At 43.1% G+C, this 25,286-nt stretch overlaps 1 protein-coding gene across 1 annotated transcript; it reads left to right on the top strand.

Moving 5' to 3' along the window:
- The first annotated feature begins 907 nt into the window (after positions 1-907).
- Positions 908-24,984, top strand: LOC113052661 (fibroin heavy chain-like). Its single transcript, XM_026217054.1, has 6 exons — positions 908-1,316; positions 1,453-1,548; positions 1,818-1,883; positions 23,226-23,346; positions 23,707-24,203; positions 24,396-24,984. Exons 1-6 carry the CDS (start codon positions 1,235-1,237, stop codon positions 24,812-24,814), a joined length of 1,281 nt encoding a protein of 426 aa, XP_026072839.1. The 5' UTR covers positions 908-1,234; the 3' UTR covers positions 24,815-24,984.
- Positions 24,985-25,286: the final 302 nt, after the last annotated feature.

Here is a 25,286-nt window from a genome sequence, read left to right as displayed (position 1 = left end):
AATGTCCGAACTGATTGCACTATATTTTCACTGTTTTATTTTTTTTTATTTTTTTATTTATTTATGTAAAATCATTTTCTAACTGTTTTTAAATGTTTTATTCATTTTAAAAGTTTTAAAATTGCTTTTTTATTATAATTATATATTTTTTTTGTTATTATTCTTCTTCATGATTATTTTACTTTCTTTTATGTAAAGCACTTTGAATTACCATTGTGTACGAAATGTGCTATATAAATAAACTTGCCTTGCCTTGCCTTGCCTTACTCAGCTGTCATTGAGTCTGCACTGTGTACTTCAATAACTGTTGGGTTTAGTTCAGCAACAAAATCAGACATTAGAAGACTACAGAGAACTGTTCGTACTGCCGAAAGGATTATTGGTGCTCCTCTGTCCACCCTTCAAGAACTGTATACATCCAGAGTGAGGAAAAGGGCTCAGAAAATCACTCTGGATCCCTCACATCCAAGTCACCCCATCTTTGAACTTTGGCCATCTGGCCGGCGCCTCAGAGCCGCAAATACCAGAACAGCAAGGCACAAGAACAGTTTATTTCCCCAGGCAATCTACCTCATGAACAGTTAAATATTCCCTACTTATGCTTATAAATGTCCAATATCCTTATATTTATTTGTTAACCCTCCATCCTAGAACATCCCTGCATCTCACTCAATCCTATTCCATTATCATTTATAGCACAATTGTTTATAAACTTATTTATTTGCCAATTTGATATTTTTTTTGTCTGTGTGTTGTTGTCTCTTTGTACTGGAAGCTTATGTCACTAAAACAAATTCCTTGTATCCGCAAGCATACTTGGTAATAAAGCTCTTTCTGATTCTGTGTGAAAGCAGACCAACGCTGCGGGCTTTGCCAGGAACAATCGCACTCGGACCTCAGCAAACGAGTCCAGTGTAAAAGCCTTCAGATAAGACAGACACCACAAAACGTAAATGGTTTGAATGCAGCGTTCACCTCATACAACCCCAATCAAACACACCTGATCAAGCTAATCAAGGTCTTTCATTCAGATTACTAGAAAGCTACTGGCAGGTGAGTTTGATCTGAGTTGGAGTTGACCTAATCTCCTTGGATCTTTAAAACCCCATTTACAGATGGTGCTGTCACAACAACACATTTATTTTTGTTAGTTTTGTGTGCTTCACTGTTAGCTCTTTCTGGCACACCAATTCATTTTCCAGTGGAGACCATTGTGAGATCGTAGGCTGGGAGGATGACATCTCAAGTGTATTGCTTGTTTGGTTCGGTTTTATTGTGTCTGTTTGGAAGCTTGACCATAACCGATGCTACTCTAGGTGAGATGGTCTGTTGACTTCATTACACAGCCTGAAGAAACAAAAAATAAGTGACTCTGCCTTTATATCTAGGAATGGGTAGATTTTTAAAACGCTTGATTTTTTTGAAGCAGATAAATGTTATATTTGTATTAAGGTTTGAGCCGTATTGCCAAGCTGGTGGAGCTGACGGACGTGCTGTCCAATCAAAGATGTTCTTCTGATGGTCGTGTTTCCAGTGAGCCTGGTTCAAGTGAGTTTCAGTTTATAATGGATGCTGGGGGTCCTCCAAAAAATTAAATGGGCTTTACTAAATTTATAAACTTTGCCTTCTGTTATTCTCGTGTAAAGTAGGTTTGAAGTCCTCCTTTAAGGGTAGTTTAAAACTCCGGATGGCTTTAAAAAATACACTGGACTAATTTTTTGAAATAAAATTTATCTTTGTCAAGTCTTTTGCTCTATATTTGACATGGCATACAGTCCATGCTCATGAACTAAAGCTGACTGTCTTTGTCCATGCAGTGAAACCAGGTCAATGTCCTGACCCAAAGAACATTCCACTGTCTGCTAAAAACTGTGTCCATGATGGCCAGTGTCCTGCCACACAAAAATGTTGCCCAACCAACAGTGGCCATGGATGCAGTGAACCAAGCCGACAGGGTCCGGGAAGCTGTCAGAACGCGGGCCAGGGTGCCGGACAGGGCCAGGGAAGTGGCCAGGGTGCCGGACAGGGCCAGGGAAGTGGCCAGGGTGCCGGCCAGGGTGCCGGCCAGGGCCAGGGTGTCGGTCAGGGTGTCGGTCAGGGTGTCGGCCAGGGTGCCGGCCAGGGCCAGGGTGCCGGCCAGGGCCAGGGAAGCGGCCAGGGCCAGGGGAGCGGCCAGGGTGCCGGCCAGGGTGCCGGCCAGGGAAGCGGCCAGGGTGCCGGCCAGGGTGCCGGCCAGGGAAGCGGACAGGGTGCCGGCCAGGGTGCCGGCCAGGGAAGCGGACAGGGTGCCGGCCAGGGCCAGGGAAGCGGACAGGGTGCCGGCCAGGGCCAGGGAAGCGGACAGGGTGCCGGCCAGGGCCAGGGAAGCGGACAGGGTGCCGGCCAGGGCCAGGGAAGCGGACAGGGTGCCGGCCAGGGAAGCGGACAGGGCCAGGGAAGCGGCCAGGGTGTCGGACAGGGCCAGGGTGTCGGCCAGGGTGTCGGACAGGGCCAGGGAAGCGGCCAGGGTAGCGGACAGGGCCAGGGTGCCGGCCAGGGTCAGGGAAGCGGACAGGGTGCCGGCCAGGGAAGCGGCCAGGGAAGCGGACAGGGTGCCGGCCAGGGAAGCGGCCAGGGAAGCGGACAGGGTGCCGGCCAGGGAAGCGGCCAGGGAAGCGGACAGGGTGCCGGCCAGGGAAGCGGACAGGGTGCCGGCCAGGGAAGCGGACAGGGTGCCGGCCAGGGCCAGGGAAGCGGACAGGGTGCCGGCCAGGGCCAGGGAAGCGGACAGGGTGCCGGCCAGGGCCAGGGAAGCGGACAGGGAGCCGGCCAGGGAAGCGGCCAGGGCCAGGGAAGCGGACAGGGTGCCGGACAGGGAAGCGGCCAGGGCCAGGGAAGCGGACAGGGTGCCGGACAGGGCCAGGGAAGCGGACAGGGTGCCGGACAGGGCCAGGGAAGCGGACAGGGCGTGGGTCAGGGAAGCGGCTACGGTCAGGGAAGCGGCTACGGCCAGGGAACAGGTAGTGGACAGGGAGTTGGTCAGGGAAGCGGCTACGGTCAGGGAAGCGGCTACGGCCAGGGATCTGGTAGTGGACAGGGAGTTGGTCAGGGAAGCGGCTACGGTCAGGGAAGCGGCTACGGCCAGGGATCTGGTAGTGGACAGGGAGTTGGTCAGGGAAGCGGCTACGGTCAGGGAAGCGGCTACGGCCAGGGAACAGGTAGTGGACAGGGAGTTGGTCAGGGAAGCGGCTACGGTCAGGGAAGCGGCTACGGCCAGGGATCTGGTAGTGGACAGGGAGTTGGTCAGGGAAGCGGCTACGGTCAGGGAAGCGGCTACGGCCAGGGAACAGGTAGTGGACAGGGAGTTGGTCAGGGAAGCGGCTACGGTCAGGGAAGCGGCTACGGCCAGGGATCTGGTAGTGGACAGGGAGTTGGTCAGGGAAGCGGCTACGGTCAGGGAAGCGGCTACGGCCAGGGAACAGGTAGTGGCCAGGGAAGCGGCTACGGCCAGGGAAGCGGCTACGGCCAGGGATCTGGCAGTGGACAGGGAGTTGGTCAGGGAAGCGGCTACGGCCAGGGATCTGGCAGTGGACAGGGAGTTGGTCAGGGAAGCGGCTATGGCCAGGGATCTGGCAGTGGACAGGGAGTTGGCCAGGGAAGCGGTCTGTGATGTGGTCAGGGAAATTGTGGTCTTTGAAACTTTCTTGGAATTTTGCATAGCACTGAATTGAAAAGATCTCCTGTAGACGTTATGTTCATAAGGATTTTTCCCTTTTTGCTATAACATTTCAGAAAGACTGTCTCTGCCTCCTTCCCTTAAATAAAAAGAAAATTGCTTGATTTGAAAGTTGTGGTGTTTGACTTTCTCACATAACACAGTTCTGGCATCAGTGCTTTGTGTAAGTCCCTCTCCATGAGACCTGGACATTTGCAGTATTAGACAATTTTTACGCAAAATATACCACATGTCATGGGGGCTCAAATGGCACCAGCTGTTTTCTGCACCTTCTGCAAACTTTAATTTTTTTCTCTTAAAGACAATGAATGCCTGAGGTCAGGATCTCATTAATTCTGAACTAAAACTCCCAGTGATGGAGAAGAGCATGCTTTTGTGCATCTGCATTCTAAATCAGTGTCATGAGCCTTTTGCACAGGCTGAATAAAGCAAACCAGTAAAGTTCAGATGGATGATGGTTGTAATGGGGGTATAGTTGATTATGGTCGTGTGTCTGGCACGTGTTTTATAATGGACACTCCCTGAAGAAGTGTGCTATTCTAGGAGTTGGCTGCAGTCAGTGGTGTTTATATACATCTGAGCAATAACACTAGCTCTGACAGAGTACTGGTCACTGTTGATGACAAGCTGCCTTCAGATCAGCATGTTCGACAAATTAGGGTTTTTTATTTTTGCGCTCTGTTTAATAATTTGGAATGGATTGGTGTATAAAAAGTCAGGTTAAGGTGACTGGTATAGTGGTCTGTTTGTGTCTCCGTGGGGTCTTGTTTGGTTTTCAATTCAAGTTTATTTGTATAGCGCTTTTTACGAAACAAATCGTTACAAAGCAACTTTACAGAAAATTATGTTTCTACAATATTTAGTAGTAGCTAGTAGTTTGCGCACATTTGACAGGATTTTAGAAAAAATAATAATAATAATACAAGACGTAGTCAGCTAGACGATGAACTATCAATATTATTAAGTTATTATATGATGCAGTCACACATTTAGCAATAATTGTTAGTTCTGTTTGTCGATTCAGGGTTAGCATCATCTGAGGTCCTCTGAGGGTCAGCATCATCTCTTCTCAGGTGTTCTGGATCCAGACTGGAGCTTGTGTAAATCCTAGTGAAAACATAGAAACAAAATACAGACATCATTAGCATAGCTGCTGATCCATCAAAGTAAGATTAGTTTAACCTAAGGTAATGAATAAAAATGCACCTTTGATCAGATGCAACTACACTCACAATTAAAAAGATACATTATTCGAATGCTTGGCGAAAGAGATGTGTTTTTAATCTAGATTTAAACAGAAAGAGTGTGTCTGAACCCCGAACATTATCAGGAAGGCTATTCCAGAGTTTGGGAGCCAAATGTGAGAAAGCTCTACCTCCTTTAGTGGACTTTTCTATCCAAGGAACTACCAAAAGTCCAGCGTTTTGTGACCTTAGGGTGCGCGATGGGTTGTAACGTGGTAGAAGGCTAGTTAGGTACACAGGAGCTAAACCATTTAGGGCCTTGTAGGTAAGTAATGATAATTTGTAACTGATACGGAACTTAATAGGTAGCCAGTGCAGAGACTGTAAAATTGGGGTAATATGATCATATTTTCTTGACCTGGTAAGGACTCTAGCTGCTGCATTTTGGACTACCTGTAGCTTGTTTATTGACGAAGCAGGACAACCACCTAGAAGTGCATTACAATAGTCCAGTCTAGAGGTCATGAATGCATGAACTAGCTTTTCTGCATCAGAAACAGATAACATGTTTCGTAGCTTGGCAATGTTTCTAAGATGGAAGAATGCAGTTTTTGTAACATTGGAAATATCATTTTCAAAAGACAAATTGCTGTCTAATATAACACCCAGATTTCTGACTGTAGAGGAAGTAACAGTACATCCATCTAGTTGCAGATTGTAATCTACAAGATTCTGTGTAGTGTTTTTTGGTCCAATAATTAGTATCTCTGTCTTATCTGAATTTAATTGGAGAAAATTATTTGTCATCCAATCTTTTACATTTTTAACACACTCCGTTAGCTTAGATAATTGGGAAGTTTCATCTGGTCTCTTTGAAATATATAGCTGAGTATCATCAGCATAACAGTGGAAGCTAATTCCGTATTTTCTAATAATATTACCAAGGGGCAACATGTATATTGAAAATAGAAGGGGACCTAGGACGGATCCTTGTGGCACTCCATATTTTACTGATGATAAATGAGATGACTCCCCATTTAAGTAAACAAAATGGTAGCGATCGGACAGGTAGGATCTAAACCATCTTAGAGCCTGCCCTTGAATACCTGTATAGTCTTGTAATCTATCTATGAGTATGTCATGATCTATGGTGTCGAACGCAGCACTAAGATCAAGTAAGACTAGAAATGAGATGCAGCCTTGGTCTGACGCAAGGAGCAGGTCATTTGTAATTTTAACAAGTGCAGTTTCTGTGCTATGGTGGGGCCTAAAACCTGACTGAAATTCTTCATACAGATCATTTTTATGCAGGAAGGTGCTCAATTGAGCAGACACAACTTTCTAAAATTTTAGACATAAATGGAAGATTTGAAATAGGCCTATAATTTGCCAGCACACTAGGATCTAGTTTTGGTTTTTTTTAATAAGAGGCTTGATAACCGCCAGCTTGAATGGTTTTGGGACGTGACCTAAAGATAACGACGAGTTAATGATATTGAGAAGCGGTTCTTCTGCTACAGGTAACAGCTCTTTCAGTAATTTAGTGGGTACAGGATCTAATAAACATGTTGTTGGTTTAGATACAGTGATAAGTTTATTTAGTTTTTCCTGTCCTATGGTTGTAAAGCACTGCAGTTTATCTTTGGGTGCGATGGATGAAACTGAAGTGTTAGACGCTGTAGAATCTACATTCGCTATTGTATTTCTAATGTTATCTATTTTATCAGTGAAGAAATTCATAAAGTCATTACTATTTAACGTTGGTGGAATATTTGATTCAGGTGGCGTCTGGTAATTTGTTAACTTAGCCACTCTGCTAAATAAAAACCTTGGATTGTTTTGGTTATTTTCAATGAGTTTGTGGATATGCTTTGCCCTAGCAGTTTTTAGAGCCTGTCTATAGCTGGACATACTGTTTTTCCATGCAATTCTAAAAACTTCTAAGTTAGTTTTTCTCCATTTGCGTTCAAGACTACGAGTTACTTTCTTGAGAGAGTGAGTATTACTGTTATACCATGGTACAGTACGTTTTTCTCTAACTTTTTTCAATTTGATCGGGGAAACAGCTTCTAATGTATTAGAGAAAATAGTGCCCATGTTGTCAGTAATTTCGTCTAATTCATGTGTATTTTGGGGTACAAATAGCAGTTGAGATAGATCAGGCAGGTTATTTGCGAATCTTTCTTTAGTGGCTGGAACAATAGTTCTGCCCAGACGGCATCGCTGCGACATATAGTTAATATCAGTTATACGCAGCATGCACGATACAAGGAAATGGTCTGTAATATCATCACTTTGAGGTACAATATCTATAGCAGTAAGATCGATTCCATGCGATATAATTAAATCTAGTGTATGATTAAAGCGATGAGTGGGCCCAGTGACATTTTGCTTGACTCCAAAGGAGTTTATTAGGTCAGTAAACGCAAGTCCTAATGTATCATTTGCATTATCAACGTGAATATTAAAATCTCCCATGATTAGCGCCTTATCAACTGTAACTAGAAGGTCTGAGAGGAAATCTGCAAATTCTTTTAGGAATTCTGTATACGGCCCTGGTGGTCTATACACAGTAGCCAGAGCAAGAGATACATTAGATTTCTTTTGCATGTCTGACAGAGTAACATTTAGCAGAAGTATTTCAAAAGAGTTAAACCTGTATCCTGTTTTCTGGGTAACATTGAGAATATCACTATATATTGTTGCAACACCCCCGCCACGACCAGTCTGACGGGGCTCATGTTTATAACAGTAGTTTGGTGGAGTAGACTCATTTAGACCAAAATAATAATTTTGTTTTAGCCAGGTTTCAGTCAAGCAGAGTAAATCAAAACTATTATCTGTGATCATTTCATTTACAATGACTGCTTTTGGTGTGAGTGATCTAATATTTATGAGCCCAAACTTTAAAAATTGTTTTTGTTCATTTACTTTACATTTTTCTGGTTTAATTACGATAAGATTTTTTCTAGATCCTACATTATATTTATATTTTGACCTCACTATTCGGGGAACAGACACAGTCTTAATAGTTTTTACAGCGCAAGTACTTTTATCATTTAAGCGGGTGGAACAAAACTCATCATAATAGTTATTTGAGAATTGTCTTACTAGTCACATTGAGCGAAGTGTCCTGGAGATGTTGTCAGAGAGCAGCTCTGCTCCGACTCTGCTGGGGTGTAATCCATCAGCGCGAAACAGTCTAGGACGCTCCCAGAAAAGATTCCAGTTATTAACAAATAGCAGTTTCTGTTCTTTACACCATGACAACAACCATTCATTTAAAGCAAAAAGTCTACTGAACCTTTCGTGTCCTCGTCGATACGTGGGCAGTGGTCCTGACACGACGATCGTCGCCGCGGACGTCGTGCTGCGAACCGTCTCGATCAGGCTCCTGAAGTCCCTCTTCAGCGTCTCCGTCTGCCGCAGCGTGGTGTCGTTAACCCCGGCGTGAAGCACGACCGCTCTGGGGCTCTCGTCATCCTTCAGGATCGCGGGTATCTGCGCAGAAACATCGAGAACACGAGCACCAGGCAAACAATGAGTGTGCACTTTACCTTCGGCTAACGTAGCACTTACGTGTCGGACGATGGAGTCTCCGATGATCACAGCGTCGCGTCCTGTCTCGCGGAGGGGAGCGAAGCGGTTCTGGATGCAGCTTGATTTGTAGTTATTTCTATAATGTCCATAGTTTGAATGTCAGAATCAGAATGCAAATATTTTTTATAGAATACTGTTGTCAAAGATGCTATTTGAATCTAATGAATTTGTAATTGTAAGATAATGAATTTGATTTAAACAATCGTCCTACATACTGTAACATTCACATGCAGTTCATAGGGGACATATTGTATTAGCCCTGCAGTTACAGCATGAAATGGACTACTATTTAAACCTATAATATTAAGGCAACCTATTTTATCTCACAATTCTGGCTTTTTTTTTCTCACAAATGCAAGTTTATATCTCTTGTTTTGCCCAACTCAATTTAACTCAATGATTGCAATTGTGTCATTTCTCAGAGGGGTAAAAAGCCAAGTGTTGGATATAAATTCATTATTCTGAGTCGAGGGGAAAAGAGAGAATGATGAGTTGATTTTTCTTATCAGAAATGTGAAGACCGCCATACAGCAAGCAATTTCGGCCCAGATCTGGTCCACATTTGGCCCGCGTGTGGGCCGGTTCTGGGCCGAAATTGCTTGCTGTCTGGGCTGCTACTTCAAAAAAAAGTCATTGTGTTGCCCTTTAAGAAATTTAAGTTTCAAATATCAGCTTTAATTATTTTTGGTAAATATTTTAAAGTGAAAATGTGAAGTTCATATTTACTTTTTCTTTGTCTAACTCATTTGTAAAAATTATGTTTTTTGTTTCATGTGATGAAGTCACTTCCTGTTTAGTCACTTCCTGTTAGTTAGTTCTGCATGAAAAACCATGAGACAGACATGGTGTGCTCTCTCTGATAATCCGTTGCATCCACTTAAAAGAATCATAGAGGCAATGCCGTAAGTTCATTAATATGACACTAGATACGTTAAAGATCACATATTAGTGATGATTTTGTTAAAAAGAGGATGTTTTGATAAGTTACTAAAAATTGTTGTTTACCATTGTGTACAAGCTCTCAGCAATGTTATAGCCATTGAAATAGCTGCTACAAAGAGAACAGCAGTTTATGCTTATGTTAAAGTCATTTATAATGCTATGTTAGTCAAGACACTGGACACTGAATATTGCTGTATTGTTTTATTACAGTTTTCACCACAAATGTTAATGAGGAAGAGTGACCGTAAATTGTCAACCTTACTACGACTCTGTCTTAATTGGCTACGGTTTAACTTGGCGTTTAGGCAGAGTTTCAACACACTGCATGAGAACACTACAGTGAAAAGGCATAATTTGATGGTTAAGTGGTTAAGATGGCCACAAGCAGCAAGTCATCTGTGTGTAGTGCAAGAAGTGGCAAGTCATCTGCGTCATTGGCGAGAGCAGCCCTGGCCCGAGCCAGAGCTGAAGCCGCCAAAGTGGGAGCATCTTATGCCAGCTAAGAGGCTAAACTGAAAATGGGAAAGGCCACAAGATAAGCTCAAAATCAGCTGGAAACAGTAAGAATAGACACTGAGTTGGAAGTGTTAACACTACAACGAGAAGCTGATGCATCCGCTGTGGAGGCACAAGAGTTGGAAGATGCTGAATTAGCAAAGCATGCTGCAGTTGAAAGAGGAGGATCTGAATCAGAGAAAGTTAAAATTGAACGTACCAGTGAATTTGTCATTTCTGAAATTAACCTACAGGATCGTGCTCCCCCTCCACTCTTATCAGCCTTACCCGCCGCTCCTCCATTTCATGCTGACTCTCATACCAGCTTCGTAACATGGAGTCCAGCTGCGAAAGACACTTCACAAGCATAGTCTATCAAAAATGAACCAAAGTCTGAAAATGGTGAAATGCACATACCTGCAACAAACCTATCTGATCTGTCTTCAGGTGTGATTAAATCAGAAGTTGGGAGGACCACCCCCATCATGAATACACCTGATAAGCCTTACTTTGCTCAATACATTCCTCCAGCTAGCACACCACCTCAGGCAGAGCCTTTGACGCACAGTATTTAGCTCGACGAGACCTCGTTAGTTCAGGACTATACCAAATTGATGATAAGCCTGAAAATTATTGGTCATGGTATTCCTCATTCACCAGTGCAGCTCGTGAAGTTCACCTTACAGCAACCCAGAAATTAGACCTCATGACTAAATGGCTGGGAAAGGAATCTGGCGAAACGGTCAAGCGGACCCGCTCAGTGCATGTCAGTAACCCCAATCTTGCTTTAAACAAAGCATGGGAAAGACTACGTGAGTGCTATGCTGCACCGGAAATCATTGAAAGGTCACTGTTTCAGCGATTGGACAGTTTTCCAAGGATTTCAGCTAAAGACCACATTAAATTACTCGGGGATTAGCTTATGGAAATCCAAGGTGCTAAAGAAGACTGTTATCTAACAGATCTGTCATACCTTGACACTTCATGTGGGATCGCACCAATTGTAGATAACCTTCCATATGGGCTTCAGGACAAGTGGGTGACTTCTGGGTCATGGTACAAGGAAGAAAATCATGGTCGCTTTCCTTCCTTTGAGTATTTCTTTAACTTTGTGTGCTGCAAAGCAAAGAAGCGAAATGACCCTAGCTTTATGCATCAAAGCAGTGTTATAACAACTACGAAACCAGAAAGATCCATGGTAAAGAGTTTCCAAACCAACAAACCCATCACAGTTCACAAAACAGATGTGTGTGCAACCAGTGATGACCCTAACAAAATATGTCCACTACACAATAAACCACACCCCCTGAAAAAATGCAGAACATTCAGAAACAAACTCCTCAATGACAGAAAGGCTTTCCTCAAGGAGAAAAGAATATGTTTCAAATGCTATTTTTCTGTTTCTCACCTTGCCAAGGAATGCAAGTCTTCTGTGAAATGCTCTGAATGCGGTAGCACCAATCTACCCAAAAGCTGGGTAGCTCCTTTACCATTCAGAGAACCACGCCAGCCCTTGACAAACAATAAGGAACAAGTTGTTAATTGTTTCACATGCCTGCAACGGACGCTGAAGAGAAAACCTGAGATGCAGCAACAGTATGTGGCATATATGGAAAAGATATTTACCAATGGACATGCCGAGGTAGCGCCACCACTGAGAGAAGGGGATGAATGTTGGCATCTTCCTACATTTGGGGTCTACCATCCCCAAAAACCCAATCAGATCAGGGTGGTCTTTGATTCCAGTGCTCGATACTCTGGCGTCTCTCTCAATGATGTGCTTCTCACAGGCCTCGACCTCAATAATTCCCTTGTCGTTGTCCTGCTATGCTTTCGGAAAGAGAAAGGTTGCAATCCTAGCGGACATTCAGCAGTTCTTCCATTGTTTCTTGGTGCATGAAGACCATCGTAACTTCCTCCGTTTTTTTAATGGCACAAGGAGAATGACGTCAATAAGAAAATTATTGAGTATCGGATGAAGGTCCACGTCTTCGGCAATCGCCCATCTCTTGCTGTGGCCATTTATGGGCTGCGAAGAGCCATCTGAGAAGGTGCACAAGAGCATGGTGCTGATACCGTCAAGTTTGTGGAAAGACATTTCTATGTTGATGATTGTTTGGTATCTATACCATCAGAAGCTGAGGCAATTGATTTGCTCCAACGAACACAGGCTTCACTAGCTCAGTCAAACATCCTTTTACACAAGTTTGCTTCAAACTCTCAAACAGTTATGGAAGCTTTCCCGCCTGAAGATTGTGCTCCTATAATCCAGGACTTAGATCTGAGTGGAGAAACCTCACCCACCCAACGGAGTTTAGGTCTGCTATGGGAGATAACAAACGACACATTCACTTACTCCACATCGACCACTACCAGACCATTTACCCTACGTGGAGTCCTTTTGACTGTCAACAGTGTTTTCGATCCTTTGGGTCTACTGGCACCTGTCACGATCCAGAGAAGAACCCTTCTCAGGGAACTTACCTCTGAACAGTCAGACTGGGACACATTGCTTCCGGAGGGCAAACTAAACAAATGGGAAGCCTGGAGAGATTATCTCCAAGACCTACAACAGCTGCATGTTCCACGTACATTTACAACTACCTCACTAACAGAAGCAGTCGAAGTAGGATTTGTTATGGGCAAGGCAAAACTGGCACCCCTGTCTGAACCTACAATCCCAAGGCTTGAACTCTGTGATGTTGTCTTAGCAGTAGAAATGGCAGATCTCATTAAGGATGAGCTAGATCTAGTGTTGGATGACATTAAGTTCTTAAGGGACAGCAAAGTGGTGCTCGGCTACATTTATAACGAGTCAAAATGATTCTACTTGTATGTTCACAATAGAGTCCAACGCATCCATCAGTCATTTTCTGCCACCAGATAGACTCCGCCCACAAAAAAACGCTATCACTGTTTGCAAACACCAAATTGGTCTATAATTTTTCTCCAAACAAATGTAAATATATAAATAAATCTCTGTTTTTACTGTTGCACTCTATATATCAATTGTGAATTATGAAAATAAATGAACATTTTTCTTTATTTTTTGGGGGGATAAAAGCTTGCAGAAAATATTTTTGTGTGAATTATCCTATACTTTACCTTGGTAGAAAATAATCTTTATTTAAAATGTTTCAAGTCGTATGACTTTTTTTAAATTTTGTTATAATGGGAAATATCATATATACACATCTCATAAAAAATCATGTATGTATATAAAAAATACCACGACAGCTGCGCTGGTGGAGTGCAAAAATAAATGCAAGAAATACATTTCTGTGTCTTTCACAAGACATGCAGACTTTTTTGCACTAAGTTCAAATAGCGATATATGCTGTATACACTGTGTAAATTGCAATTAGATGCTATACACACTTAAGTGAAAATAGCATATTTTCTTACCAAAATATACTTTTTACACTAAGTGGAAATAGCAGTATGTTATTGAATGTATTCTATACATTTTCTTTGCGAAGTGCTATTTACACTAAGTGCCACACGGGAGCACCACCCAAGTCTTCTCCTACCATTTCTACCAGTAATGCTTGTAGAGCTGTAACCAGGCCTTAAAAGTTAGGCCCGACAGGTTTCGGCCCCAGCCCGATAAGTAAATTTTGATTGACAGCTTTTTAAAAGGCCGAACCCCATTTACATTATTAAAATGTGCGCATGCACACAACTCTTTTTCCTTGTGTCAAGAATGAGTCATTATAAATGTTTTAACATAATTTATTCATAACTAACGTAGACTAGGCCACTTGGAATTTGGAATAAAGTAATAAAATAAGTCCTCTGTGACATCTCAGCACTCTAAATAGGCATAGGCTCATTTAGCCTATAAATAAACCAATGCACCAATAAAATCAAGTCTTTTTAAACAAATTAAATTAAGATAAATTTTTAAATTAAGATGGGTAACGTTATTTTGCAATAACGAAATTAAGATAAAGGCTCCGCCGGATTTGCTTCGACACTAGCAGCTGACATTTAATAAAAGAATAGAGACTTCAAGTTTCCAAACCAAATTATCTCAGTCTTACTTTAGTTTAAATGTAAAAAAAATTGCTGACAATCCATAGTTTAAATCCATGCAACAATAGATGTAATTGTCCTTTTGTCCTGTTTCTCCATGCCTTTTAAAAACAGATCTCAAGGGCAGCATAAGAACAAGACTGATCCAAGAATTTAACCCTGGGGAAGACCACAATTCAATGGAACAGTTTTTAGAATAAGATTGCCTGATATTAACTGGAAAGATCCTATTAGAAAGAACTTATCTGAACCACTGAAGAAACATGCCTCAAATACCTACAGTCTTTTATAAATTAGTTATAAGAATATTGTGATCAATAGTATCAAATTCTACCCTAAGATCTAGTAATACAGACAGAGAATTAAAAGAACCAGGCACAATCTGATTTCTAATATCAATGTCACAATAATAAATTATAATGGTAATATAGATGTCACAGTTAGTTCACATGCAGCTACGCATGCATTGTGGTGACAGAAAAACACTGAGAACAAGAAACGGGTAAAATCCAAAGAATAACTTATTTCCAATATGCGCACCACTGGGTGGCGTCTGTACTTCCCGGTCAGAGAGCACCTGTCCATCAAAAGCTCACTATCCAATCAGAGTAGATCACTGTTAAGCCTTTCAAAATCCACGAATCCAAAACGAATGTTTGAAAAACATTAACAAAGAATGAAGCATATTTAAAGAGCCTGTCAAATTTCATGTTAAAGTTTTATTTTTGATAGTTTCTGAAAAAGTTGCATTCAGTTATATAAAGTTAAGTTTTTTTTTTATTGAACCAAATGCAATTCCATGTTTCATCTGCAACCATCAAAGTATTCGATTTGTACAGCGACTCATTTGGCGCACATCGTTCTAACCTGTAAACCCCATTCACTGGTTCTTAGTCTAAAGCGATGCCAACTCTATAATGGTTTAACTGTGCGTTACAATTATTTTGCATTCACTAGAATTTAATCAAATATCTTTCCAAACTCATGTGCGTTTTGCGATTTGCGTGTCTTGTGCGCGGCATATACTTCTTCAACGTAGGCGCGCGCACATCTTAGTGGGAACATTGATCACAACACTCATGTTTTTAAGTCAGTTTAATGTAATTAAAGTTTAAATGACTTATACAGCTTGATTGATTGTATATTGTATATGGTATACATCAAGTTGATTGTAGGATACTTACAATTTTAAGCGACTTTTTCTCCCCCACTTTTTTACAGTGAGTAATTTTAGCAGGTGCCTGTTACTCGAAGGAAAACAAGAATAAACCTTCAAGAAAAAGGTGAAATATTTACATCACAAATTAAGGCCAACATGATTTCGGCACAGCACGTCACACACTGCTTCGGTCTGCGCAGCGCTGCCTGAAGTCAAACCCAGACCAGTGCCACTGGCTTTGCCCCCCACGTACATCCCTGTGCCCCCCCTCCTGACTGATGGGAATGGCTAGACTTTAGTTTCGTGGGTATAATAGCCTAACTCAGTGTAAAATATTCTAACTGATTGCTTTTAGCTGCAAATAACTCCTGGTCTAGGATCTGTTTTCTTTGTAATAATAGCATGACGAAATCGATTTGAAAAATAATGTATCTGCCCTTCTGTTTTGGAAAGCATTTTCACAGAGGGTAGCAAAGTAGCCAATCACAGACATGTTTGTTTACTTACAAAGCATTGGCCAAGGCCAATCAGATGTGTTTAGGTTGGAATCCTGAGTTCAATCATGCTCATAACTTCATAAAAAAAGTTTCATTGTGTAGACATTTTAAGTGAGTAAAAACACATTGTGTAGACACATTGAACTTTCTGAGGTCATGATGAATGAGTGACCATTTTTAATACATTTAAAGGGAACACACTTTCCATGCTGTATACCAGTGGTTCCCAATTCTGGTCCCGGAGAACCTCCAACACTGCACATTTTAGATGTCTCCCTTATTCAAACGCACCTGATTTAACTCATCAACTCATTAGTGAAGACTCCAAGACAGGGTTATTCAAATCTTGCCCTGGAGGGCCATTGTGGTGCAGAGTTTGGCTCCAACCCTGATTGCATTGGCCCTCCACGGCAATATTTGAATAGCCCTGCTCCAAGACCTCAGATGTGTGCATCAGAGAGGGCTTTCACACTGGCAGTTTAGTGCAGAACAGGGCACGGTTCGAATGAAAAATTGCTAATGTGAATGCTGTGATCGGACCCTAGTGCGCACTGGAGTACGGAACCCGAGACTACCTGAAGAAGGTGGTCGGAGTTCGGTTGCTCCTGAACTGTGGCACGGTTTGTGTGAATTAGGGCTGTGAATCTTTGGCAAGGCAGTGATTCGATTCAATTAAGATTCATAGGTTTTCGATTCGATTCAAGAACGATTTTTGGAAATTTTGAACGATTCAATTCGATTCGATTCACAATTAAATTCGATTCGATTCGATTATAACGATTCAATTCTGCATTCTTTAAGTGCATTCACGGGATTATTTAAATGCTTCTACTAAATTCTTTAAATGCTTAGTCAGGGGGCAAATTACAGTCGCATGTATGGTTAGAGAACCATAGGTTAGAAAAAAAAAAAAACTTTTGTCCATTGTTAAATGCTAGTTTAATGATGCGACATGGCATACGTAAAAATATATGTAAGCCAAGTTTTTAAAAAAAGAGCTTAAAGAGTATTATGTATAAGCTAACATTTTGTCACACCAGGGGCGTAGCCATAATTTCAGAAGTGACAGAAATGTCAAATACAATCATTTTATGTATGTAGCCTATATAATAATAATTATAATTATTATTATTTTATTTTTTTTACAAGGAATTATCTTCTTTTTTAATTACTTTTAATTAGCTGTAATAAATCAAATACACTGCTGGACAATAATCAATCATTTGTAATCAATATTTTTTCCTAATGGCAATTTTATGATTGTTTTATATACTAGGCTACATTTAATTAGCAATTATTTAAATTTTCTGCACAGAATAAGGTAGAAAATATACGTTATAGTTTCTGTACTGTAATAAATGTCAATTAGCACTGCATTATTCATAAATTGTTTGTGGTTTTTTTTTTGTTTCATCAGTTCATTCTGCTTTTATTCAGTTTAGCTGCAGATATAGCCTGGCACGTCTATGAGAGCGAGATCGCTTCTCCTTCAGTGTGAAAACGTCTTCATCTCTATTTAACTTTTCCTCTCCATCAGCGAATGATTCTGAGAGAAAACGCGCCATATGTCTGTTTGCTAATGAAACAAACGCTACTTTCATGCATCTGATTATCAGATAAATCTCGCGCTCTTATTTCAAAGTCGTTGTTAATGCTGTGTTTAATTTTAAAAGTTTCCTTCATATATTCGGTTCATCCGCATTGTTTAAACACATGTATCATTCAATGGAACTGTGCGTATGATTTAGACACTTACATTCCTGCTCCGTCCATGCAATAAATACAGCTGTCAACGGCTCCGGTACCTCCGTCGGTAAGATGCAGAGAGCCATTGACAAACTACAGAAAAATAAAACTACTTCACGCGAGCATTACTGGCCACGTCAGCTGGGTCAGAGACGAACGGAGTGTGAGCGCAATCCTGTGACAGTCTCAGGCGGTAAACAGTGGAGCGCGTGAAGGACAGATAAGAGGCACGATTCACAAACACTCTTCAAGGTCTCCATTAATTCGTGCGTGCAGTAATTTAATGTGTATACATTTTGAAAGCATTGAATTGCTATAGAAATCGCGATTAATTCGATTCTTAGCATTTTGAATCGATTACTGTCCAAGATCGGCGATTCACGATTCAAAAATCATGTTTCAAGATCGATGCATATGAATCGACAGGGTTTGTAATCGATGCATTGAGAAAACGAGTGAATCGTTACACCCCTAGTGTGAATGTGCAAGCAACATAGACTCAGGTGCACACTTGTTCAGGAAATAAAGTATCCTGCAAATGCGTAACACTGTCGATATGATTGTTTCCTCAACATACGAGAGAGACGAGGTTGATTCCGCACACTCCTAAAAATCAAAATTAAATAAATGAAAATTAAATAATTAAAATGTATTATTATGCTGTGCATAATAGCACCGAAATAGCCAACAAAATTATACAACTATGCTCAGTCGCGTTGTGTTCTTCATGCGTTTTCCATTTGCGATGACGTAAGGTGACTGCAAACGCACCTGGGTTTGATACAATGATGCAAGATGGCGCCGCACATGGCTGCTTCAGTGCTTGGCTCTCCAGTGTTTGTACTGTTTTTGTTCGTTTTTCCTGTTTTTTTGTTTAACAAACACGATCAGTTTCACCAGGGATGAACTGCTGAACATTCGGCAGAACACACCACAGGATATTTTTCCGGATTTCTATTATACAGACGTTTTACTGAACATTGTTATCGGAGGAGCAGCAGCGCTGATCAAGCGCTTCAGGACGCACAGACGGGGAAAGCGAGCCGGAGCGCTCGTCAGACTCAGGAAGCGTGGATTTTGAACGCCGTTGCCTAGCATCCATCTCGCTAATCTCCGCTCTCTACCCAACAAAACGGACGAACTCCTTCTGCTCTCTCAGACAAATAAGGATTTCTCTCACTCTGCTGCTCTGTGTTTCACAGAAACTTGGCTGAATGACGCCATAACGGACAGCGCACTCCATCTACGGGGCTTTCAGCTTTTTAGAGCGGATTGCGAAGCAGCTTTGGGACGTTCTGATCACTGACTGTTTCATCTTATACCGACCTACAAGCAGAAACTTAAATCTGCTAAACCCGTAGTAAAGACTGTGAAGAGATGGACCAGCGAAACAGAGCAGGATTTACAATCTTGTTTTGACCTCACTGATTGGAGTGTTTTTGAAGCTGCTATCACCGATCTGGACAAACCCACAGAGACTGTAACATCCTATATTAGTTACTGTGAGGATATATGCATTCCTACCAGGACTTATTTAACATTCAACAATGATAAGCCATGGTTTACAGTAAAACTCAGACATCTTTGTCAGGCCAAAGAGGATGCCTACAGAAATGGGGACAGGGTCTTGTACAATCAGGCCAGGAACACACTGAACAAAGAGATTAGAGCGGCTAAAAAGACCTACGCTAAAAAGTTGGAAGACCAGTTTACTTCCAACGACTCAACTTCAGTTTGGAGAGGTCTGATAGCCATCACTGACTACAAGACACCATCCCCTTGCACTGAGGCTTATCAACGACTTGCTAACGACCTGAATGAGTTTTATTGTAGATTTGAAACCCCCAACACCCATTCTGACCATCTCCCTACACATCCATTAACACCTCCTGCAATCCCCCTCTCCATACCTCCTGCTCTACAAATCTGTGAAGATGATGTGCGCCAGGTCTTCAAGAAGAACAAAAGAAGAAAAGCACCAGGCCCAGATGGCGTTACACCAGCCTGTCTGAAAATCTGTGCTGACCAGCTGGCCCCCATCTTTCAAACACTCCACCATAATCCCCATTCCAAAGAAACCCAAGATAAAAGGACTTAACGATTACAGACCTGTGGCTCTAACGTCTGTCGTCATGAAGTCGTTTGAAAAACTGGTTCTGGCTTATCTGAAGGACATCACTGGACCCTTACTGGACTCCCTGCAGTTTGCTTAGCGAGCAAACAGGTTCGTGGATGATGCAATCAACATGGGAAAACAGGGACTTATGTGAGGATCCTATTTGTGGACTTTAGTTTGGCTTTTAACCCATCATCCCAACAGCCTTTCAGACCAAACTGACCCAGCTCTCTGTTCCTAGCTCTATCTGTCAGTGGATCACCAGCATTCTGACAGATAGGCAACAGTTAGTGAGACTGGGGAAATTCATGTCAAACAGCTGCTCCACCAACACTGGGGCCCCTCAGGGATGTGTTCTCTCCCCTCTGCTCTTCTCCCTGTACACCAACGACTGCACCTCTAAAGACCCCTCTGTCAAGCTCCTGAAGTTTGCAGGACGGTGATGAGTCTGCTGCAGACAAGAGGTTGAGCAGCTGGCTGTCTGGTGCAGTCTTAACAACCTGGAGCTGAACACGCTCAAAACAGTAGAGATGATTGTGGACTTTAGGAGAAACCCCCCTGCACTTTCTCCACTCACCATCATGAACAGCACTGTGACTGCAGTGGAGTCATTCAGATTCCTGGGAACCACCATCTCTCAGGACCTGAAGTGGGACAATCACATTGACTCCATTGTGAAAAAGGCCCAGCAAAGGTTGTACTTCCTTTGCCAGCTGAGGAAGTTTAACCTGCCACAGGAGCTGATGAAACAGTTCTAGATCTCAGTGCTGCGTTTGACACTGTCGATCATAACATACTACTAGAGAGACTGGAAAACTGGGTCAGGATTTCTGGGATGGTACTCAAATTGGTTCAGATCATACTTAGAAGGGAGAGGCTATTATGTGAGTATAGGAGAGCATAAGTCTAAGTGGATGTCCATGACATGCGGAGTCCCACAAGGCTCAATTCTTGCACAGCTCTTGTTTAGCCTGTATATGCTTCCACTAAGTCAAATAATGAGAAAGAACCAAATTGCCTACCAGAGCTATGCTGATGATACCCAAATTTACCTAGCCTTATCTCCAAATGACTACAGCCCCATTGACTCCCTCTGCCAATGCATTGATGAAATTAATAGTTGGATGTGCCAGAACTATCTTCAGTTAAATAAGGAAAAAACTGAAGTAATTGCATTTGGAAACAAAGATGAAGTGTTCAAGGTGAATGCATACCTTGACTCTAGGGGTCAAACAACTAAAAATCAAGTCAGGAATCTTGGTGTGATTCTGGAGACAGACCTTAGTTTCAGTAGTCATGTCAAAGCAGTAACTAAATCAGCATACTATCATTTAAAAAACATTGCAAGAATTAGATGTTTTGTTTCCAGTCAAGACTTGAAGAAACTTGTTTATGCCTTTATCACCAGCAGGGTGGACTTTTGTAATGGGCTCCTCACCGGCCTTCCCAAAAGACCACAGCTGCAGCTCATCCAGAACACTGCTGCCAGGATTCTGACTAGAACCAGAAAATCTGAGCATATCACACCAGTCCTCAGGTCCTTACACTGGCTTCCAGTTACACTTAGAATTCATTTTAAAGTACTTTTACTCATTTATAAGTCACTAAATGACCTAGGACCAAAAGATATTGCAGATATGTTCACTGAATATAAACCTAACAGAGCACTCAGATCACTAGGATCAAGTCAGTTAGAAATACCAAGGGTTCAACACAAAACAAGGGGAGTCCGCCTTTAGTTACTATGCTGCCCACAGTTGGAATCAGCTTCCAGAAGAGATCAGATGTGCTAAAACACTAGTCACATTTAAATCTAGACTCATAAAGCATCTTTTTGGCTGTGCATTTATTGAATGAGCACTGTGCAATGTCCGAACTGATTGCACTATATTTTCACTGTTTTATTTTTTTTATTTTATTTTTTTTATTTATTTTTATTTATGTAAAATCATTTTCTAACTGTTTTTAAATGTTTTATTCATTTTAAAAGTTTTAAAATTGTTTTTTTTTATTATAATTATATATATGTATATTTTTCTTGGTTATTATTCTTCTTCATGATTATTTTACTTTCTTTTATGTAAAGCACTTTGAATTACCATTGTGTACGAAATGTGCTATATAAATAAACTTGCCTTGCCTTGCCTTGCCTTACTCAGCTGTCATTGAGTCTGTACTGTGTACTTCAATAACTGTTGGGTTTGGTTCAGCAACAAAATCAGACATCAGAAGACTACAGAGAACTGTTCGGACTGCCGAAAGGATTATTGGTGCTCCTCTGTCCACCCTTCAAGAACTGTATACATCCAGAGTGAGTAAAAGGGCTCATAAAATCACTCTGGATCCCTCACATCCAAGTCACCCCATCTTTGACCTTTGGGCATCTGGCCGGTGCCTCAGAGCCACAAATACCAGAACAGCAAGGCACAAGAACAGTTTATTTCCCCAGGCAATCTACCTCATGAACAGTTAAATATTCCCTACTTATGCTTATAAATGTCCAATATCCTTATATTTATTTGTTAACCCTCCATCCTAGAACATCCCTGCATCTCACTCAATCCTATTCCATTATCATTTATAGCACAATTGTTTATAAACTTATTTATTTGCCAATTTGTAATTTTTTTTGTCTGTGTGTTGTTGTCTCTTTGTACTGGAAGCTTATGTATCCGCAAGCATACTTGGCAATAAAGCTCTTTCTGATTCTGAGTGTGAAAGCAGACCAACGCTGCGGGCTTTGCCAGGAACAATCGCACTCGGACCTCAGCAAACGAGTCCAGTGTAAAAGCCTTCAGATAAGACAAGACACCAAAAAACGTGAATGGTTTGAATGCAGCGTTCACCTCATACAACCCCAATCAAACACACCTGATCAAGCTAATCAAGGTCTTTCATTCAGATTGCTAGAAAGCTACTGGCAGGTGAGTTTGATCTGGGTTGGAGTTGATCTAATCTCCTTGGATCTTTAAAACCCCATTTACAGATGGTGCTGTTACAACAACACATTTATTTTTGTGTGCTTCATTGTTACCTCTTTCTGGCACACCAATTCATTTTCCAGTGGAGACCATTGTGAGATCGTAGGCTGGGAGGATGACATCTCAAGTGTATTGCTTGTTTGGTTCGGTTTTATTGTGTCTGTTTGGAAGCTTGACCATAACCGATGCTACTCTAGGTGAGATGGTCTGTTGACTTCATTACACAGCCTGAAGAAACAAAAAATAAGTGACTCTGCCTTTATATCTAGGAATGGGTAGACTTTTAAAACGCTTGACTTTTTTGAAGCAGATAAATGTTATATTTGTATTAAGGTTTGAGCCGTATTGCCAAGCTGGTGAAGCTGACGGACGTGCTGTCCAATCAAAGATGTTCTTCTGATGGTCGTGTTTCCAGTGAGCCTGGTTCAAGTGAGTTTCAGTTTATAATGGATGCTGGGGGTCCTCCAAAAAATTAAATGGGTTTTATTTTATTTTTTTTTTTTATTTTATTTTTTGTGTGTTTTATAATGAGGGGGAAAAATTTATAAACTTTGCCTTCTGTTATTCTCGTGTAAAGTAGGTTTGAAGTCCTCCTTTAAGGGTAGTTTAAAACTCCGGATGGCTTTAAAAAATACACTGGACTAATTTTTTGGAATAAAATTTCTTTGTCAAGTCTTTTGCTCTATATTTGACATGGCATACAGTCCATGCTCATGAACTAAAGCTGACTGTCTTTGTCCATGCAGTGAAACCAGGTCAATGTCCTGACCCAAAGAACATTCCACTGTCTGCTAAAAACTGTGTCCGTGATGGCCAGTGTCCTGCCACACAAAAATGTTGCCCAACCAACAGTGGCCATGGATGCAGTGAACCAAGCCGACAGGGTCAGGGAAGCTGTCAGAACGCGGGCCAGGGAAGCGGTCAGGGCCAGGGAAGCGGTCAGGGCCAGGGAAGCGGTCAGGGCCAGGGAAGCGGTCAGGGCCAGGGAAGCGGTCAGGGCCAGGGAAGCGGTCAGGGTGCCGGCCAGGGAAGCGGACAGGGCCAGGGAAGCGGTCAGGGTGCCGGCCAGGGAAGCGGACAGGGCCAGGGAAGCGGACAGGGTGCCGGTCAGGGTGCCGGACAGGGCCAGGGAAGCGGTCAGGGCGCCGGACAGGGTGCCGGCCAGGGAAGTGGACAGGGCCAGGGAAGCGGACAGGGTGCCGGTCAGGGCCAGGGAAGTGGACAGGGTGCCGGTCAGGGTGCCGGACAGGGCCAGGGAAGCGGTCAGGGCGCCGGACAGGGAAGTGGACAGGGCCAGGGAAGCGGACAGGGTGCCGGCCAGGGAAGCGGACAGGGTGCCGGTCAGGGCCAGGGAAGTGGACAGGGTGCCGGACAGGGCCAGGGAAGCGGTCAGGGCGCCGGACAGGGTGCCGGCCAGGGAAGTGGACAGGGCCAGGGAAGCGGACAGGGCCAGGGAAGCGGACAGGGTGCCGGCCAGGGAAGCGGACAGGGTGCCGGCCAGGGAAGCGGACAGGGTGCCGGCCAGGGTGCCGGACAGGGCCAGGGAAGCGGACAGGGCCAGGGAAGCGGTCAGGGCGCCGGACAGGGAAGCGGTCAGGGCGCCGGACAGGGCCAGGGAAGCGGACAGGGCGTGGGTCAGGGAAGCGGCTACGGTCAGGGAACAGGTAGTGGACAGGGAGTTGGTCAGGGAAGCGGCTACGGTCAGGGAAGCGGCTACGGCCAGGGATCTGGTAGTGGACAGGGAGTTGGTCAGGGAAGCGGCTACGGTCAGGGAAGCGGCTACGGCCAGGGATCTGGTAGTGGACAGGGAGTTGGTCAGGGAAGCGGCTACGGCCAGGGATCTGGTAGTGGACAGGGAGTTGGTCAGGGAAGCGGCTACGGTCAGGGAAGCGGCTACGGCCAGGGATCTGGTAGTGGACAGGGAGTTGGTCAGGGAAGCGGCTACGGCCAGGGATCTGGTAGTGGACAGGGAGTTGGTCAGGGAAGCGGCTACGGTCAGGGAAGCGGCTACGGTCAGGGAAGCGGCTACGGCCAGGGATCTGGTAGTGGACAGGGAGTTGGTCAGGGAAGCGGCTACGGTCAGGGAAGCGGCTACGGCCAGGGATCTGGTAGTGGACAGGGAGTTGGTCAGGGAAGTGGCTACGGCCAGGGATCTGGTAGTGGAGAGGGAGTTGGTCAGGGAAGCGGCTACGGTCAGGGAAGCGGCTACGGTCAGGGAAGCGGCTACGGTCAGGGAAGTGGCTATGGCCAGGGATCTGGCAGTGGACAGGGAGTTGGTCAGGGAAGCGGCTATGGCCAGGGATCTGGCAGTGGACAGGGAGTTGGCCAGGGAAGCGGTCTGTGATGTGGTCAGGGAAATTGTGGTCTTTGAAACTTTCTTGGAATTTTGCATAACGTCTACAGGAGATCTTTTCAATTCAGTGCTATGTTCATAAGGGTTTTTCCCTTTTTGCTCTAACATTTCAGAGAGACTGTCTCTGCCTCCTTCCCTTAAATAAAAAGAAAATTGCTTGATTTGAAAGTTGTGGTGTTTGACTTTCTCACATAACACAGTTCTGGCATCAGTGCTTTGTGTAAGTTCCTCTCCATGAGACCTGGACATTTGCAGTATTAGACAATTTTTACGCAAAATATACCACATGTCATGGGGGCTCAAATGGCACCAGCTGTTTTCTGCACCTTCTGCAAACTTTAATTTTTTTCTCTTAAAGACAATGAATGCCTGAGGTCAGGATCTCATTAATTCTGAACTAAAACTCCCAGTGATGGAGAAGAGCATACTTTTGTGCATCTGCATTCTAAATCAGTGTCATGAG

The sequence above is a fragment of the Carassius auratus genome, chromosome 33, assembly GCF_003368295.1.
Source record: "Carassius auratus strain Wakin chromosome 33, ASM336829v1, whole genome shotgun sequence".
NCBI lineage: Eukaryota > Metazoa > Chordata > Actinopteri > Cypriniformes > Cyprinidae > Carassius > Carassius auratus.
Note: the sequence above shows the minus strand (reverse complement) of the source record. Positions and strands in the feature narration are given on the sequence as shown.